This window comes from Phoenix dactylifera, chromosome 3, assembly GCF_051530095.1.
Source record: "Phoenix dactylifera cultivar Ajwa chromosome 3, Ajwa_hap1_PhDact_Kaust_v1.1, whole genome shotgun sequence".
NCBI classification, from domain to species: Eukaryota; Viridiplantae; Streptophyta; class Magnoliopsida; order Arecales; family Arecaceae; genus Phoenix; species Phoenix dactylifera.
The window spans coordinates 45,167,862-45,187,473 of record NC_143192.1 but is presented as its reverse complement, the minus strand read 5'-3'; the positions used below and the strand labels follow the sequence as shown (position 1 = coordinate 45,187,473).

Genomic DNA, 19,612 nt, shown 5'->3' with positions numbered 1-19,612 from the left:
TGAAAACTTTAGCATGTATAGTTCAACTCTGCCCTCTCTAGCGTATGATTGGTTATGTGAAAGTCTGTCGTATAGGAAAAAGGGTAGAATATTTCTACAGAAATGAAAATAAAAATCAAAGATGCAGGTATAAGCTTTCAATTAGACTTTTCAAGGAATAAAGTTTTGCAACTTCCCTTGCAATCAAACATACAGTTTTATAGCTACACTCATCTATAATTTGAGATTTTGTTTTCTTGAGAGTCACAACGGGAAAGGAATGAACAAAGCAAAAACCTTGTTCTCCCGCTCATGTAAATGTGTACGTCTGCATGCATGCATATAATAGCATACTAAGAATATAGAAGGCACATCCAATCTCTAATACAATCTGTCTTTCCAACTTAATAAAATAGTACCTTCTAATTGGTTTGTTAATATAGAGAGACAAATGAATCAAGTAATCAAGGTAGAAAGGAGAAAATAAAACAAAAAGATTAAATATACTATCCTGCATACTCTCTCAAAAAAGAAAGGTCTCTATTGATTAGTCAATTTTTCACTTTTGGTAAGATACGTCTCAAGAAAGACTGGTAATCGAAAAAATAATCTCATGCATGTTCAATCCAAAACTTGACATTTGTAATCTGTACAAAAATATTTCAGAATCCAAAACTCTTTTATTAATGCAACATATATCATATATGTAAGCATGTATTTACATTTTCTGTAACAAAACAAAATCAGAAGATTTTCTATTTTGGAATAATCTTAAGCAAAGTCGGCCAGCAAGTACCACCCCACATCGGGTGTATCACACCGGTACTAAATCAAGACTCAGTACAGATGATGCATTAAGTCTTAATATGCCGAACCACTCTCATACCCAGTGTACCAATACTAACACAATGCCAATATAAGGTCTCATATCTAGTGAACCTTGATCTTAACAATGAAACATTGTCCATCTATACTCCCCCTAATCCATGGAATCAAAAAATTATAACAAATCTACATTCCTCTCAAATCTTACATGCGTCACAAGAACAAAGTTCTAATAACAACTACCTTGTACGCTTATCAGTTACCACTTGGGTGAATAGCTATGCATGTATAACCATCCTACCCTCGGAGAGCCACAAAACATCAAGAACCAAGGCCATCATTAGATTGTCTTGATTACAATTGTCATCATACAGCAATGAATTAGCCAAATCACTGCATCAAGCTGTGTCGACAACCTTTCTAACTAGGTTGCCCCCGGCAAGCAACATGTAAGCATTTAATGATCACAAAAATAAAAAAAAAAAACTAATGAAATATCAAAAATTGTAGTTCAATTATATTCAGCTAGCTGTTACAGCAAAAGAAACAAAAAACATATTCATCTAATTGAAGACACAAATCTGATGCTAAATTCAGTTCAGCAATATAGCTCTATCCCCCATAATTCCATTGCACCAAGCTTCTGATTCAACTAAAGCAAAGCACGTCATGGATCCTGCCACCTATATATAAAAGATAATTTTTAATCATGCGCATGCGCCTGTATGAGAAAACGAGGATCATAATCTAATGAATTCCTAGAGGGGAAGGGAAATTTCTCAACTGCAATTAAATGGTATCTACTCTTGTAGTCTTGTACTCTATCAAGATGACAACAAGCATCAGTGGGTTGGGATTATATACATGGTTAGGAAGCATCAACCTGCTTGTGATATTGCAGCAACAGCCTGTATCTGAGATTAGTACTGTTGACTCCAAATTTATACTTGGGAAAGGGCTTCGCTCACAGTACGCTACTCTTTCCTTTGTTTAACTGATTCCAGTAACTGAGTTCCTCTCCTAGAAAGCAGAATCTCCTTCATTTCTTTATAGCTTTGTAGCTCCTCCAGTCCATCAGACGTCCTCCGAGAGAAAAAACTGGAGGTGCCAATCTCTCCATTTAATTCAGAAGTTGAAGATTGGGTTGAATAGCTGTGATTTTGGCGCAACGGATGTGCTGTCTTCAACATATGAATTAGATTGCCAACAGCTGCATCTTGTGATTTATGGGATGATGCCTGAACAGATTCTGGAGTTTCCTTCCCATCAAGGCTCCTGTTGAGAAAACATATAGCAAATAACTTCATATTACTCCTCATCTGTAAACCAATAACGTATGCACCATAACAATCATTAACCATCCATCCTCAGGCTTTCCAGAGCAAAACCCTTTACATGTCATGAACTATAGAACAATAGGAGAGAACATGAGAATATTTTTGCCATCCATATAATATACAATCTTTGGCAAAACTGCAAGCACAGGATTTCTTTTTGTATTGGCCATAGAGATCATAAAGGCCATTTGCTTTCTGCCTCTGTAAATGTATTGACAAGATAAGTAATTCAAAAGCTATGAATTTACCAGATAATGACCAATGCACCAGAAACCACCACTACCACGTACTTGGTCTTGAACTTATATCATAACAGGTCAATAGTAATCAAAGTAAAGAATTACCCCAAACCCATATGTAGCATCACCATATGAGGTTATGGATCAGACGAGGTATGGGCATTAAATTTTTGGCAACAGTTATAACCAAAAAATTTACATAATATTTCAGACCTATCTTAAGCACAACCACATTTATAAAATTAAATGAGATATAAACTAAAGCAATTAATATCCTCAATTTAGATGCTTATCAACATAAAATTTCAAGGTGAACAAAAAAACATCTAATAGCTTTCCCCCATGCAAATTATTCCTGGTCTCCAAACACAAAATCTCCGCCACTTACACCCTCAACATACATTTCCATCATGCAAAAGGAACCCAAGCTCTATCCACCCTAGGCATGGGGACCCCTTTATTTAATTTGTTCCATTTCCATCTTTGGAATCAAAATATATAAACTAAATGGCTGAAATTAAATCATCCTAAATGGTAAATCTTGCTTAGTATTTTTTCTGGCTCTTCTATAGAAAATTATTAACTTACTATGGCCTATATAATACACCATGTTTACTTCGTCCTTGCATCGATGGGTGCACTCTTCATATCTTTATTTTTATGATTTTTAACATAGTTTGCTTGCAAAAAATTTGGAAATCCATATAGCAAGCGTGGCAGAACATTTCTGGGTATGAGTCATATATATGGTTGCATGTGTACTAAATTTGTGTTCATTCTAAAATTAGATCGACTTCACAAGACTAAACCCAGATTATAATTTGTCCTAGGACCATAAGAAGCTAGAATGACCGACAATGGGCCATTCTCTCATCATCACGCCACCAATCCTAGAACTTACCATCAGACTGTCACAAAATGCTCCAACAACTGCCACCTGTGCCTGTCTTCCATGTTTACCACTCTCATAATATTGTTTCTTGATGCAACTGCTTGTGTTCGGAGTCTTCCAAATCTTGTCAGCAATGCACCAAAAAGCACCTTCTTAGCTCAGCAATAGCAGTATATATTGTTGTGCATTAACAACTACATCATGGATGTGCATCCTTAATTGTTACCTCATCTTCCTGAGAAACTAAAATCTGGCCACCATTAGGATGACAATGCTCAAACCCTTTACTGTTATGCTATGCTCTTGGTGCTCCTTTTCAGTTTATGGATTTAATGCATCATTGATTTGTTGTCATTATGAAGAAGTCACAATGGAAGATTTTCATATCAAGTTCATATAAGGGGTCACGAAGAGTCAATATATTGGCCTAATAGTTATTATTGTGACAAAGTTTAGGGCAACAGTCACATCCAAAAACTTGTACTGTGAATCCATCCTAAATCTGCTTGAATTTACATGATAAATTTCAACAGCTCATTTTGCAGAATTCAAACTTGATTAATTTAGACATTTGAAAGAAACACCAAAAGACCATGTTAAGCATTTAAATCCAATGCCTATCTTTATAGTTTCATCTCTGATATGTTACAACAAAAAACAGCATTCCTGTCTTTTGTACAGCATCAATACTTCAAGCAACACTTCAGACTTAAATGGAGCTCTTAACTGAACTTACTGCATTGGAATTCAATACAAAACCTCAATAATTTTAGGTATGCTGAATTCATCATATATGCTGCAAATAAATGATCATTTTCTAAAAAGGGATACATACTCACCAGATTCAATGAGCCAGTATAAAATCTGTAATATTTCTATTATAAACTGATAATGTAATATACAGCAAATACAGGCTCATCCATGTGGCTACACTCTTAAGTATAAATGCCATCATGCAGTCTCAAAGTTTACATGTTTTGGATGGAATGGAGAAAATCTAGAGAGCATCTCATCTAAAGGTTTGGGTGGTTGGAAAAGCTGAATAGCCAATTGCCCTCCCTTCAAGCCCCCTTGCAAGCTCCTTTTTTTTTGTTGAGGAGACACATTGCATGCTACCATCCTCAGTTTCTCCACCTTATGCATCCCTCTGAATTCCTAAAACTTCTCTTAATTGTCCCAACTCAAAGGGGTTCTCTATATGTTTCCCTTTTATCCTCCCCTTCTTAGCTACTTAAATGTCTCTCTTCACTACCCCACAGCATTACTCCTAAGAAAGCTCCTGTATGCTCCAGTCTCTCTACCTTTTTTTTTGGTGAGCAATAACCTTCTCTCTACTGAGTTTAGAAAATTTCTCTTAATCATCAGACCTCTCTCTCTCTCTCTCTCTCTCTCTCTTCTTAATCTCCATTTCTTGGTTGTTAAAAAGGCTATATCTTCAAATTCTGCAAGGTAAAAATCTTTTCCATGAGGAAATAAAATATAAAAGAAATATCATAGTACCCAGAGACCTTTTAGATCAGATCTCAAACAGTCTTTCTAAAACCATTGGATTTTAAATCCATATTAACCTTCCATCATGCTTTATGGCCCACGTGATTTGCATCAACCCACAAGTCTCTGCTTCTATGCCTTTATCTCCATCTTCTCTGTTTCGCAAAGACCCTTTTCAGGCATAGTTGAGCCCATACTGCTACTTTAGATGCTGGCAGTGGCATCCAGAGAGAAAACCACCTTCAGCTTTTTTTGTTTTTGAAAAGGTTCTCCAGTGAGTCAAGGTTGAAAATTATAAAGAAAGCGAGAGGGCAAAAAGAGGCCAAATTACAAAGAGGTATGTTCAAAACTGATGTCCAGCAGCTAGTTCTCATCTTAAAAAGCAAATTGTTTGATTAGGACTTTAAATTGAGCTGAATTGAGTTTGCAGCAATTACGGTTGTAATCATAAATTGCAATGTTTAAACTACTTTATATTTATAAAAAAATGTATTAGATTTTTTACATTAAGCTATATATTATAAAATTTGCTTAACTGATACATACTCTTAATTATGCAAATAAGACTGAGTATTGACTTTAATTCTGCTTCTAAAAATGAGTTGCTAAAGTAGACTTCTTAGCCGTCCACAAACTGACAAACCCGTGGTGTTAGCTAGAGTTTACACATGGGCCGGGGGCAGGCACTTCTTCAAATATGGTTCCAAAGAAATCAGCTTGACTTATCAAACATGTCCCAAAGGCCAGCAAAGATAGCTAGAGTTTATACATGCCAGCTTCTTTTCATGTTTTGGACGGAATTCCAGTGGTGTTAGCAAGTCATATTGACTAGATTCATGCAATACATAACACAGTTCAATTTAGTGCATCAGCACAGGTCAATTCAGTGTGTCAACACCAATCAAGCAGGCCTAATCTCCCCTAAGGGTTCGCATATAGACTCCATGCTCCAAATAAACTAAGGATATACTATGTCTATATTAAGCTTCATCCAGGCTACATTCATTTATCTTTGTGAATTTGACAGTAAAATCCATGGCCTCTAATTCACAATTTTCAGTTTATAGGGTTGACTTGCACCAAAAGGAAAGGCCAAATTAAATTACAGGCAAACCAGCTAGTCTGTTAAGAATACAATTAGCTTATCAAAAATTAAATGTTGTCAAAGAGTTTGAATGAAAAACATACCGTTGTCTGTTGGGCCAAGACAACTAAGAAATCAAATGATTCCTAAGAACTTCTGCGGCTCATATTGGACAAATGTTGGAAGAAAAAGGGTTAGAAATGACCAACAGTTACAAAGGATGTAGGTTATAAATAATAGTAAATGGTAGAGAAGAATCTATATGCTGCCTCAAATGCTTATTAATTATGAATCTAGTTGACATTCAGCATAAGAATTTTTTATGTTTTTTTGAAGTGCAACAACTTATTGAACCAAAGTCCTGTTATAAACAGACAAAAATGCAGTTAAATGCCAGAAATTTATCCTCAGTAAGATCAATATACACATATATTTAAGAAAATTGGAGACAAAGTGTTCCCCTAGAAAGAGTCAAACGCTTAATTCATGATCTTCTCTACTGCTACACATGATTCAGCATTGGGAAGAATCTGAATGGTTTGATAGCAGTGCATTGTCTTCTAAAAAAGAGTATGGAAAGTTCAAATTTAATCTTAAAACCAGTGATTTGACAATTAATTGAAATGCTGAACATTCATCATATAGGATCAATCATCTGATGTTAGTTCTATAATTAGCTTCCGCCATCTACAACCAAAGCTTTATTTAGCTTTCTGAATCAGTTAGACAGCCTCTTAAGTCCTTTTGACATTTAATTCCTGTAAGCTGATATTCTCCAACATCAACCATAGTGAGCAACTCTACACAGCATTTCAGATTGTTAACAATTTCGTCTGGTGTGTTTACTCCAAAAGATCAAAGGGTCCAAGTATGAGTTTTGACTGAGGTCTCTTGTCTAGCATGCAGTGAGTGAGAACCAAACTTCGTAACTAACTCATATGCAATAATGCAGCAGAACATTTAATATACTGAGATAGCAGCTTGACATTAGGATCCATTTAGAAAAGCACAAAACAATAAACAAAATTATTAAACTTAATAAAAATAAATAATCACTCGTGGATCAACCTCCTGAATCATATGAGATCACCATAATAACCCAGAAGAATGGAAAAGTACCTAGTCTGAGAATCTGATGTATCAACATCGTCCACAGCAAAAGGACAAGAGAAGTCTCCATCATCAAGATCATCCTGGATCGATAATCGGCTGGAGCTTCTTGAAAACCCAAGCCTTGGAGAACCACCAGAAGACAAAACACTGGAGAACCTTCCAGAATCATCCCTACCATCCTTAAGGCTCTGTATACATTTTTACACACACAAAAGCAAGATCCAACCGCATTAATAAAATGTAATCAAATTTTACAAAAACACACTCAGCAACCAAAATAGAGAAGTTGAAGTTGACATGCTTTCTATATTGGGAAGTTATGAAGGGAAATGATAAAGAGAAAAAAAAAACGAAATGGCAATCAGTTTCGTCAAGTGAAAAAAGGACAAAAAATCAACAAAGACAATTACTAGCTCGCCATTCAGAAAAAGTGCACTTGCTCCCTAAATCTCAAGTTGCCACAAGAAGCTTGTTTGAAGTTTTACTTTGCTGAACCATCATCCTGTTGGACCCCAGGGGCGGGGTGTCGGAAAACTACTAAGCAGCCCATAGGTCACCAGGGGCAGGAGTGAGGGTGTTAATGGAGGAGAACAAAAACATAAAGTTGCCGAATCAAAGCATTTAATCATCATATTTAACAGTGGTCCAAAAAATCCGCACAACCATTCTCTTGGTAATACGTATAGATTTCCTAGTTCCAACAACAAAAAACACCTAAAGACTATTAATTACAACTATAAGTTCACTCACATGACTGCTGACCCAAACAAATGACTTACCAAAGCCAATATATCTAACAATCAAAATAAATTTGACTTTAAAATTAAACCTAGAGCTTTGACCGAACATAAAAATAAAATAGTTCTATATCTTGAAATGACCTTGCAATAATTTCAGAGAAACATGATATATGGGTATCAAGATATGCCTTTGTTTTGTCCATTCAATCTAAAGGTCTTTCCTGTCCTCCATATGTCAAATTTTGCCTCTTGAAATAAATTTATCTTCAATTCAGCAAAGACCTATTCTGCAATTAGAATAATCCTGGTTATGGTCCAAGAACTTGTTCATTTATGGATAAAGCATTCTTGGCAATCTCCTGAAGTAGGGACAAGGTCCTTGAATTTTTTAGCTAGATATTATACCAGTGATGCATATATCTCTGTGATTGATGTTTGCATGAGTCGAAATTGACTCAGAAGTTACAATTAAAGCCCCTATCAAACAACCACAGCCATCCCAGAACATTGAATACCCATTGGTCTTCCTATTGAACTGCAGAAAAAGAAGATGCTTTGCCAAATAGCCTGGTCAGAGTTAATCAGCTATGCTAGTTCAGATGGAAAGAATCTAGGCTCCACTTTCAAGTCAAGTTTTTCTACCACCTTTGTTGAAACAGGACTCTTGACATATTCATGATCAATGACCATATGGCACAAGTTCCTACAAGGGTTTCTCTCCATTTGAAGATATCAATGTGTCTCAGGTCTTGATATGCATTAGGCTCTTCTTTGATTTTTGCCTCATTCACTGATGATATAATGGAAGTTCCAAAATAACTTGGGAACGATGATCTAATTCCCACCTATAATAAAAGAGGCAGAATTCATGCACAACTTTAGAAAGATAAGAAATATGGACAAGTTATTTAGTATGTATCATCACTTAAGTCATAAGATTTAGTTAATTCACTAAATGACCTTGTCAACCACTGATGTTGAAGATAAATGCTAAAGTAACATATAGTCATTCATATGGACATATCTGACTTTCTTTGTTGTTGAATGACTTTAAATTATCCTGCGGCTTCTTGTGACTTCAGTTATACAAGGAGAAAGGTTGGGATGAGGTTCAGATTTCAGAAGGAAAATAATGTCGCAAGATTGTCAATATTCTCTTAAGATTTACCAGCAAAAAAATTAAGTACTGCTGTTATCACATTTATAAAAACTCCCAACTAGAAACCATTAGTTTGTATGATCCAAAGACCACTATACATCGTTTCAATCATACAGAGAATGAGTAGATAAAGAAAAGGAGATGAAAAAAGGTTTACTAGAGGACAATAGGACATAATAGCAGCAGCAGCACCAGTCTCAAATAATTCATTATAACCAAGATCAATGTACCAAAAGTCTAAGAAAACTGCTGCAAATCCTGCTCTTTGCAATTAATACATTTCCACAAACTAAAGCCCTGGTGACTCATAATTTGAACTATAACTTAATAGGATAATAGCAAGTTGAAAACTTAACAGCTAGAAACTTTGGCATGGTGTGCGGAACCTACACGGGAATTTGCTCCCACTCTTGCACATTCTTCCTTGCACTTCTATCTCATGGTGAACTAATCATCTGTTACTGCTATTATTTCATCAAAATCATATAAGCTTAATCACAAAACTTGAATTCATTTTTACTCATCAGATCCAAATCCCATGCATGTCTTTAAAATGTAATGATCAAATTCAATTGAAATAAATAATAATAGAATATGTAAGGTTTTTTCAATTTTTTAAAAAAATAAGAGTGCTTCCTAGGTGCTGCCATATGCCAAATTCAGACAGATCTCTACATCTCTGCCCCATACTAACTCTATGTTGACATAACTAAATTTAAATTAAACCCCAAAAAAAATAGGAAAAAAAGAAAGTGCAAAAGAAAATGACTAAAATGAGAATATATGTGAACATAAATTTCATGGATTTTGTAGCCACTTTTTGACCCTTGAGCATATTTTACATACAAAACTATGAAATAGTGTATGAACTGTCCGACTTCCCAGTATCAATTGTGTTCTCATCTATGTTACCTAAACACTTTGGTTCTAAAATTCTAGAAGTTTTGCCACATTTGGACACTTGGAAAGGGCAGGACACAAGACAACAAGGATGGACCCTCCACTTTGAAGTCCTACTAATGCCAACAGAAGTACCAAAACTTGGCATCTTTTCATGCCATACATACAGGTAAGTGGTAACTCTTAGTTTCAACTGCTAAACATTTTAAGTGAAGTTACAAATGCTTTTAATATGAAGTTATCATGGTTAATTATCTACTTAGGCATCGCAGTACATCTTAATTTAATCTAGATGAACCTAATCTAACTTAAAACTTGAATTCATTGCTATTCCATTATTTTGTTTGTTGGAATTCCTTTTTTTCTGTTTCTCTTATGTGTGCGCATCAAAACAATGCCTTATATATGAATATCTATTTAAATGTATGCACATATACAGAAACATATAATTGTGTGTATTTATGTGTGTACCCATGCCATGTCCCCATGCCTAGAATTTTGGAGGTTGTTATCTGACACTAGAGAGAAGTTAGACAATCCTGAGTGTCCACATAACACTGAAGAATACAGAAAATGTTGAGCATAACATGCACTAATTTTGCTACATATTAACCTATAACCCAGCAAATAACACCAATACACTACTACACAAGCCAATGCGGTTAGTGCACAATATGCACTCTTTTATTCTACTAACTCATGCATATTTTACTATATTACATGGTCCAAAACTAATATTTAAAACTAAATCCCAAATAATCCCTTTCTTCTAGATCAGTTTTTTCTTGGCTAAATCTTTCTTGCTAGCACCACCCACAACTTAGTTCAGCTCCTAGTAGAAACTGCAAAAAAAAAAAAAAGTTCTGAAAGTATGATTCACAAATGCATTGCTAAACTTCAATTCTGAAACCATATTCATGACACACTCTCTAAGAATTGCCAATAAATGTAATTATTCAATGTACTGAATGATGTCCAACAATCTCTTGAAGGAACTGTGGAAGTTTCGGTAACATTCCTGGCATTTTTTATAAGGGGCACGGTAGGCTATTATAAAAAAACTGATCAAAACCAATTAAGGGCCCATTGGGGGACAATCCACAGGACCTAGCAGGATCTGCTAGAGAGAATGTGCAGGGTTTTTTTTTGGGCTATGATTCCAGCGGTATAAAGAAAAAGACCTCTCGAGGTCATTTTTTAAACCTAAGTTAATCAGGCCCCACAACCATCCGCACACTCTCCCTTCTCTTTTCTGCTCCCTCTGTTCCTTCACCTCTACATTCTCTCTCCAGCCATTTCTATTAGATCCTGCAAAATCTTCCTAAACAGGCCCTATGATGGCAGTTATTCCTTGTTTTTTTTCGTAAGAAAATTTTCACAAAAGGAATTGCAGGGATAGGCAAAGGGTTTATATGCTAATATATTTTATAATTGTTGAAAGGTCAATAATGATTTCTTCTAAACCAAATACTTTTTAGTTTCAGCAGTTTCAGTGGTTTTGGTTCAAGCTGCAACAATTTCAGCTGAAATTTAAAACAAATAAAAATTCAGTTGAAATTAGGAAAAATCAGATAGAATAAAAGAAAGATAAGTAAATAAATTAAATTAAATAATCTTTCTAAAGTATATTATGATGTCTGAGACCTTTGTATGTATGGTAAGGGTGGTTTTGTGGGGTGACAATCAAATTTTTATTTTCTTTAAAGAAAAAAATTTAACAAACGATGTTCACAATAACATAGATAATACAACTTTGACCAACTAAAAGTCTCTGTCTTTGAGTTTTAGGATAGTGAAACTTTTGTGAAAAATTTTAGTTTTCTAAGTACCTTTTTGGAACCTTTTGCACAACACTTTGAAATCTCTATTCTCAAAGATAAATCCATCCCAAATCCGAAGAATATTTTAAAAATAAAGAAATGATAAAGAGTAAACATAAGAAATCCATATGTACAACAAGATTTGGCCCCATCAGTTACTTTCCGCCAAAACTCTAAACCAAACTTCATTTCAAATGATTTACAACTAAATTAAAAATGTTTGGTTGTTGTTCTATTTTGGTTCCAAAGCTTCAAAAAACTTTGAATCATGATTTGAGGCACCGTACCGGTTGCCCGGCAGGCCTCTCTTCCTTCCTCTCTCTCTCTCCCTCCCTCTCTCTTCATCTTTTTCTTCTGCTTCTCCCCCTCCGGCGACGGCGTCTCGGTTTCAATGCCGGAACCGTCCTGGTCTGCCACCGGTACAGCCTGGGACGCTCCGAACTGGACGGTTCGGGACAGCTCTGCAAACTTTATTTTTAGGTTTGTCCTGTTGGCAAACTCTACATCCCCAAACAACATTCCCATCATCTTTCAAGTTTAAATAACGAGCAACTTTTTTTACTTAAAGCATGCCTCCTAATCTGCCTCCATCGAGCTTAGAAATGCTTTTCAGCATATGGGCAAATTCCAGCATAATAATGCTTGAAAAATAGCTTTCATGAAGGATAAAAATAGAATGGCAACTCAATAAGAGTGCTTAAAAAAGATAGGCAACCCAATTCATTTACAGCCTTATGGTTGGTGCAATACTAATGATAGTTTATTATTAGACCTGTTATGGATACAGTATCACTCTGCATACCACAATTATTTTAAGTATATATATTCCAATAAATCATGATCAACATGTAAAATTAATTTCACTTGAACAAAAAATGCCTTAAACTGTGAAATCGTAAATCAAATCTCAGGTTTTAATTGCATGCAAAATTACATATGCTTGTAAGGATATAGAGCACTACTCCTATAATAACTATAATCATAATCATCGAGCCTTTTGCAACTGTTTAGGATCGGCTTTATGGATCCTTATTCACCAAATATTTCTATTTAGGATTCCCTCTAATGCTATTCCAAGTTTCTTTTTATCCTTCCTCACAACCTTCATCCATGTTATTTTAGATCTTCCCTTCTTTTTCTTACCACCTTCAACACAAACCAAATTACCTCTCTTTATTGGAGCTTCCTTAGATCTTTGTTACACATTGCCATACCATCTTAATCGATTTTCCATCATTTCTTTCTTAACTGTGCAACCACTACAGCTCTTCTAATATGTCCATTTCTTATTTTATCCTTTCTAGTTTTACCACAAATCCATCTTAACATTCTCACTTCTACCACATCCAACTTGTTTCCATGTACTCTCTGCTCCTATAACTAAGCACATCAATGCCAAAGTGGAAGGATCGTGTTTAAAATTTTAAAAAAAAAACAAGTTGAAAAAAACAAAAAAAGATTAAATATTAGAATTCATCATCTTTCTTCAGAGCTCCAAGCTCTTTTGCTCACTGGCATCCACAACCAGAGATCTCCAGCTTTATGCAAAAGTTATGAGACGTCAATAGGTGCCAAGTCTATGAAAGTTTCATCTTCCAATAGTAAATTTCAAAGCCTAATATTCTACAATATTTTAAACTTTATCAAGTTTGTATTATTTCTTTAGTTGAAATTAGACATCCCAAAAGAATGAAGTGATCTAGCACGAATGGGCATTATCTTGGATTGGCACAAGTTCCCATCTTACTTCTACAAGTTGCTGCACTTTTACAATAAATTAATTGCCATCAAATTAAACAAACTATAAATTTCCAAGAAGGTAGCAATGCAAACATCATTAAACTTGTAAATACATTTGAAGCACTGCTAACCATTCTTAAAAACCTTCTTGAAAGTGGAATTTGGTTTTGATAGTATCCACTTTATAAATTACCCTTAAAAATATAATAAAAAAAGCCAGTTCATTGCTTAAAAAATTGGAAGGCCCACTCACAAAGGAAGCTTGTTAGCATGGAATGCCCATTATCAGTGTTTGCTGGTGTTAAGCTTTAACGTTTCAACCTTCCATGAATAGATTAAAAACACTACAGAACCTTCAATAAGAAGCCTTACTGTACTTGAGCCTCCAATTACATTTGCACGTATAAAAGCAAGATTCAACCGCGTCAAGAAACAAAGTATATATCAAATATTACAAATTTATCATGTACTGAGAGGAAGAAAATGAAGACAGTGAATACCTTCTGAGCTGTATACCATTGTAAGTTTGAGTATATATCTCCACCCCTCGATCCTTCCGACTTTCTAAAAGATCTACTCTCTGAAGGTGAATTCTGAGACGAAAGATCCGTCCTCATGCTTCTGGGAGATGGTGGTGGCAAGAAGCTTTTGGTTGGATCTGAAAGAATAGGACTGCTGTGCACCCGGTTCTTCCCCGTCAGCGGCTGCGGTATGCTCAAGGGTGCAGTTTCAGAGCGCAGACGAGACTGCAGATAACTGCTGCCTTGCGCCGGCGGTGACGGAGTGGGCGATGGTGAGGAGAAGGGCGGGGAGAGCTTAAACTCATCGAAACTAAAACTACCCTTCCTATGAGTCGCCGGCCGCTGGCTCGGGATCCGATTCCCATATCCATCGGGCGGCGAAGCCGGAATAGGAAACGAGCTCAAGGGATGGTGCGCCAACGGCGCGCTCGTCCAGCTATGCGGGCGGGGAGCCGAAGGAGTAGCCGACGTCCGGACACCTCTCAGTGGAAACGTGATCGGCCGGGCTCCCCTTTCATAAGGCGAAGAAGGGAAGGCTCTCATGGGATCCGCGGCAGGGCTACCAACGTAATCCGTTATGATCATCGGCGGCAGGAGCGACGAGACCTCGAGATTGAAGTCCGAGAGGCTCGGGCGGTACTGCACCGACACGACGAGCTGGCCAAACTGGGTCTCCACCGGGGTGAAGCTGTGCAGCTTGAATTCCCTCTCTTGCTCCCTCGAGAACGGCTCGGCGAAGGACGAAACTCTATAGCTAAGATCGTAATTGTAAGACTGGTTAGAGGAGCAGAGCATTCGGAAAACCCGGTAGGCGGGGAGGAGGCGGAGGAAGGAGTAGAGGGATCGGAGTAGGAGGATCGATTTCTTGTAGGTCCTCCTGTAAAGAAAAGAAGCGGAGTTCTCCGGGGAGCAAGGGGAGTTCCAGGACTCGCACTGGGCGGTCCATCGCTCGACGACGGCCTCGGGGAGGTCGGCCGGGGGGCGAGGGGTGAGGATGATGTCGATGATAAGGGGATCCACGACGCTGGGGTGGGGGTGGTCGAGGGCCGGGGGCAGGTCGCCGAGGGCGAGGTTGAACCAGCGGTCGCGCTTGCGGGCGCGGGCGGGGTCCGGCGGGGCGGCGCCGTGGAGGTGGGGAATCCGGGAGCCGAGGACGGCGTGAAGGGCCTTGAGAAAGAATTGGGTGATGATCTGCTCGCTCCTGCCGGATTCGGCCATGATGGCGGCTTCGGGTCGAAAGATCAGGGTCCGGGGCGGGGACGGGCGCGCGCGGAGGGGGCGGCGCGGCGGGGGCCCGTGGGGCCGGGGCTGGGGCCGGAGGGAGGCATAGGGGAGGAGAGGAGGGAAGGGGGAGCAGGGGAAGGATTAATAATGGGATGAGAAGGGGGTGGGGGAGTCATGGTTGGGGAAGGATTATTGGGATAGAAAAAGGAGCCGGGAATCAGAGGAAGCATCCATAAGGGAGAGGAGAGATTATGAGCGCGATTTGGGCCGCGTGGGCGGGTTTAATCTGTCGCAGTTATGTCGTCATCCGGAGGAGTGCCGTAGCATGATGGTTCTGGGTAGGTGACAGCCTGGTTATCCGGGTTGGGTCGAGTGTATCTTTCGTGCAAAACAAGGATTCACCTTCCTTCGCACCAATCCACCGTTGGATCATCACTGGCCGCTTTGAGAGATGTGCAGCGGATGGATGATGGAGTTCGCAGCGCTTGGAGATCTGCTCGGTAGGTGAGCCAACGGTGGATTCGGGAAAAGGAAGGTGAATCTATCTTTCGCGTGAAAGATGATACCCCGATCGATCAGGGATGGGCAGCCGGTGGCTTGAAGGGCAAGAAGATTTAAACATACAAATAACGAAATACAGATGGAGGAATCCTCGTGCAGAAAAGGATTGCGAAACGTGAGCGGATTGTGACGGAAGGAGAGAGGGATTATGGCTTCGCGTCTAGGATTCCGGGGATGAAAGGTGGTCAAAGAGTCGGCATTTGTTCATGCGTTTATAAAAGGCTTTGTTACAAATAAGATTGCATAAACGCGTGAGAGGCTGCTTGTCTTCGAGCTCCGTAATCTCGATCTCTAGGCGGCACCACCGCTAAGCGCTCGCCAAACTTGACAAATGGTCCGGCGGAAAGCCTCGTAGCCAATGAAATCTTAACAGTTAGCTAATGCAGCAACCAATATTAATTGGAAGTGTCATGGAGTGCATCTTAATTGGGACCCATATGGATGAGGAGTTCCCAACCTGGGTCTTAGAAGCCCACATTGACCCGACTTTGGCCAGAAATTTTTATGTTTAATTGGTCATTAATAATTGTTTAACTGGTATTGCCACGATCGTCCATCCATTCGCCGCTCATCTAGTCTGGTATGACTAGTGCATCGTGTTCGTCGGAGCCGCTGGTATCCGAGCCAATTATTGGCTTTCACGTAAGAACGATGAACTATGTGGTGACATGAGAGGCGGGTGATCACTAGTACTGTTGTTATTTATATTGCTCTAGCTTGGAGTTGATACGTATTAAGGACCCATTATTGCCGCTAGGATCTGAGTTCAGATCGGTCTCCACCAAAGGTAAAAAGCAAGTTCTACGCTGTGAATTTGGAAGGTGAGCTCGACCTATAAAAAATCTACTAATTGGAAGGTTTTCACAGGGGACCTTTAATGCTTAAGTTAGTAGCGATTTAGAGTAACAGTAGAGAAAGAAAGAGAACTAGAGTGGGGAGTGCTTAAGAAAAAGAGAGAGCTTGACAATGCTTATCTAAGAGTCCCCTGCGGAAAAGTGATGCAACCCGACCAAAGGTATTCTCCGCTTTGGGGGAGCACGCACGTGCTTAATACTATGCGTGGTTCGTACACGATAATTTCTCCCTTACAGCTTTGTCCTTCTTAAAAGAGCCCTATGGAAAGAAAAAGGTGGCCCCTTCTTATAAGGCACAATCTTTTCCACTACTCTTTCAATGTGGGACTAAAGTCCCAGGTCCCTCATCTGCCCTCCAACACTACCTCCCTAACGGGAAGGATTCATGCGGAAAAGTTTCGGTAGGGCCCTTCCTCTAGCGTCATCTGTTAGAGTGAAAAAGTGACTGCGTCCGGCTCAGAGGTATTGTCCGCTTTGGGGGAGCACGCATGTGCTTAACACTATGCATGGTTCATACACGACAATTTTTTCCTCACGGCTTTATCTTTTTAAAAGAGCCCTCTGGAAGGAAAGGGGTGGCCCCTCCTTATAAGGCACAATACTTTTCACTACATCTTTTGATGTAGAACTAAAGTCTGGAGTCCTCCATCCGCCCCCAAACACTACCTCCCAGCGGGAAGCATTCGTGCAGAGAAGTTTCGGTAACTAGAAGTATTGTCCGTTTTGAGGGAGCACGCACGTGCTTAACACTATGCACAGTTCGTATATGACAATTTCCCCCTTACAGCTTTATCCCTTTTAAAAGGGCTCTCTAAAAGAAAAGGGATGGCCCCTTCTTATAAGGCACAATTCTTTCCGCTACTCTTTCGATGTGGGACTAAAGTTTCCGAGTCCCCTATCCACCCCCCAACATTAATTATATTGATTATGTATTTATGGCCAAGTTGGATTGACCGTTGCCAAAACTATAATTACAACACCTTCAATAACCTTTGACCACATCGGTCAATATCAACGACACGAGGTTACACCTTCAATAACCTTTGACCACATCAGCCAATATAGAGGACACTAGGTTAGATTACGATGACCAATATTTTCCCATTCACCCACAAAAATGGGTTGATGATGTCCACTTATCTTTAAAAGGAAGCACCAAAGTTGCCAAGTTTGAGATGGGCTGTGACAGGTCAAGACAAGATCACATCAGGATCAGATAGGGCTAAAGTTAAGACAGATTGGATTGGCTTGGATGGTACATTTTATACTATATGGAGAAAGTTATGGGCCAATGGAGTCGGGTGCGGCACAAGCTTGCAAAATTTGCCAAAATGGACCGAGATGAAATCCAATATTTACCACCCTTACTTCTACTACCGTTGTATAAATTTTTCAATTTTCTTATCCTTTTCCTTGTCGCATCAGCATCTCAATCCACCACTCCAAAACTAAAATACAAGCTCCTTTGTATTTAATATTGAAAATTATCCACGTCCTCCATCTCAGTCTTCTGGCTATTGATATTAGACAATCAAGTTAAGCATTTATACTCTCATCTTTCTGTAATTAATGGGCTTTGTTCCTATACCGAGACAACTATGAGATTTTTTTCTCCATATCTATATTAAGCAAGCTAGCCAAGCACGAATACTCTTATTTCTCCATAATTATTATAATCAATCTCCGCATTTGTTCTCTTTACAATCATGGACAACCATTGAAATCCATTTTCGTATTTGTGCTTTTTACCATGAGAAAGTTAGTTGGGCTCAATGAATTGATCTTGTATTCTTGAATATTTACAAATGTCAAATGATACAAATGCCAAGATCTTAAGATAAGCAATAAGCTACAAACACTAATCGAAGTTAATAATAAAAAATTCTAAGATTGAATGAAGCACAAATATAAAAGTAAATCCTATTGACTGTCCATTATTATAGAAAACAAAAATTTGGAAATGGGTCCTAATGATCATGGAGAGATGAGAGAGCACACAATTGGCTAGTTGTCTAATAAAAATATAGAAAAAAAATTCTAAAATTGTAAAGAGCACAGGTATGAAAATAGATCCCTATGATCTTAGAGAGATAAGAGTGTATATGTTTAACTTAGCTAATAATCATGGATCTCTGATATCATGGGCATGTCGGAAGAAATCGCCACTAACAAATCTGATGGCATCAACAATGATAATAGTACAGGATTTGATTTCAAATCTCTTCATTATTTGCAATACTCTGATATTTTAGGGAGTATAATGGCTCCACAATTTTCTTATTGGAGATAACTACAATACTTAAACTTGTGTGGTTATTATTACTCTGAGGATTCGTTTGGTTGGAAAGAGAACGAGAGGGATGGTAAAATAAATGATGGATCCCACACCTATTTTACTAAAAAAAAAACTATTACTAGATGATGATATTTTTTTCTCATGCTAGATTACCAAGTAGAGGTAATTTAAAATTATCTTTACATGATGAAAATGCCTTTATCTTTTTGGTCGAAACCCACAAATGCCTCCTTTTAATATTGTCAATACCACAACAATCTATACTCAAAACATAACACCGGTTTATATTAGAAAGTATAATATATGGTAGCTCAATATATGATTATGCTAAATCCAAATGTCTAATTTTCTATCAAATTATTTTATTTTATTCCAAATTAATCAATTAATAGTGTGGTTGTATTTAACTATTAAAATTTATTTATAATAAGAAATATATTTCTAATGTATATATCATTAATTTAAAAATATCTATTCAACTCATGTAAATATATTTCAATGTTCAATATAGCCTAAATTGAAAGTCTTCATATAAGTGGGCCATAGATGGCTAACAAGTAGATGGAACAAATAATATCATTACTTGAACTATTTATTCAAGAGCATTGTTGAAAATTTAGCAATATTCTCATATAAGATTACATTCAATCAAACATAATAATCTTTTTTCAGTACAATTTTCTGGAGTAATTTTTCTACCAATCAAATATAGTAAAATTTATTTTCCCTCGCAATCTTTTTTTCAGATAATTGATTTTCAAGAATCATCAAATTATCCTATAATTTGAGATACTGGAACCAAAAGAACCTTTAGACCAAAAATTAAGTTATATTTTG

The 19,612-nt window shown here is 37.8% G+C and overlaps 1 protein-coding gene across 3 annotated transcripts; it reads right to left on the bottom strand.

Annotated features, from left to right (window-relative positions):
- Positions 1-1,125: 1,125 nt before the first annotated feature.
- Positions 1,126-15,562, bottom strand: LOC103708501 (autophagy-related protein 13a). 3 transcript variants are annotated; one of them, XR_005509407.3, is made up of 4 exons: positions 13,820-15,562; positions 6,967-7,148; positions 1,669-2,079; positions 1,126-1,487 (listed from the first exon to the last, which is right to left on the bottom strand). XR_005509407.3 is itself a non-coding variant. In XM_008793458.6 (3 exons), exons 1-3 carry the CDS (start codon positions 15,056-15,058, stop codon positions 1,779-1,781), a joined length of 1,722 nt encoding a protein of 573 aa, XP_008791680.1. In that variant the 5' UTR covers positions 15,059-15,562; the 3' UTR covers positions 1,126-1,778. The 3 variants fall into 3 exon arrangements, 1 of the variants encoding a protein (XP_008791680.1); XR_604313.6 differs by having other exon boundaries at positions 1,688-2,079; XM_008793458.6 differs by having other exon boundaries at positions 1,126-2,079.
- Between the last annotated feature and the right edge of the window lie 4,050 nt (positions 15,563-19,612).

Bases quoted from the DNA above. Each gene is read 5' to 3' on its own strand.
- LOC103708501 (XM_008793458.6), bottom strand. From the start codon at position 15,058: ATGGCCGAATCCGGCAGGAGCGAGCAGATCATCACCCAATTCTTTCTC. The intron at 7,149-13,819 runs GTATTCACTGTC...AAATGTATACAG, and splicing joins AATGGTATACAGCTCAGAAG to AGCCTTAAGGATGGTAGGGA. The intron at 2,080-6,966 runs GTACTTTTCCAT...TTTTCTCAACAG, and splicing joins ACATCAGATTCTCAGACTAG to GAGCCTTGATGGGAAGGAAA.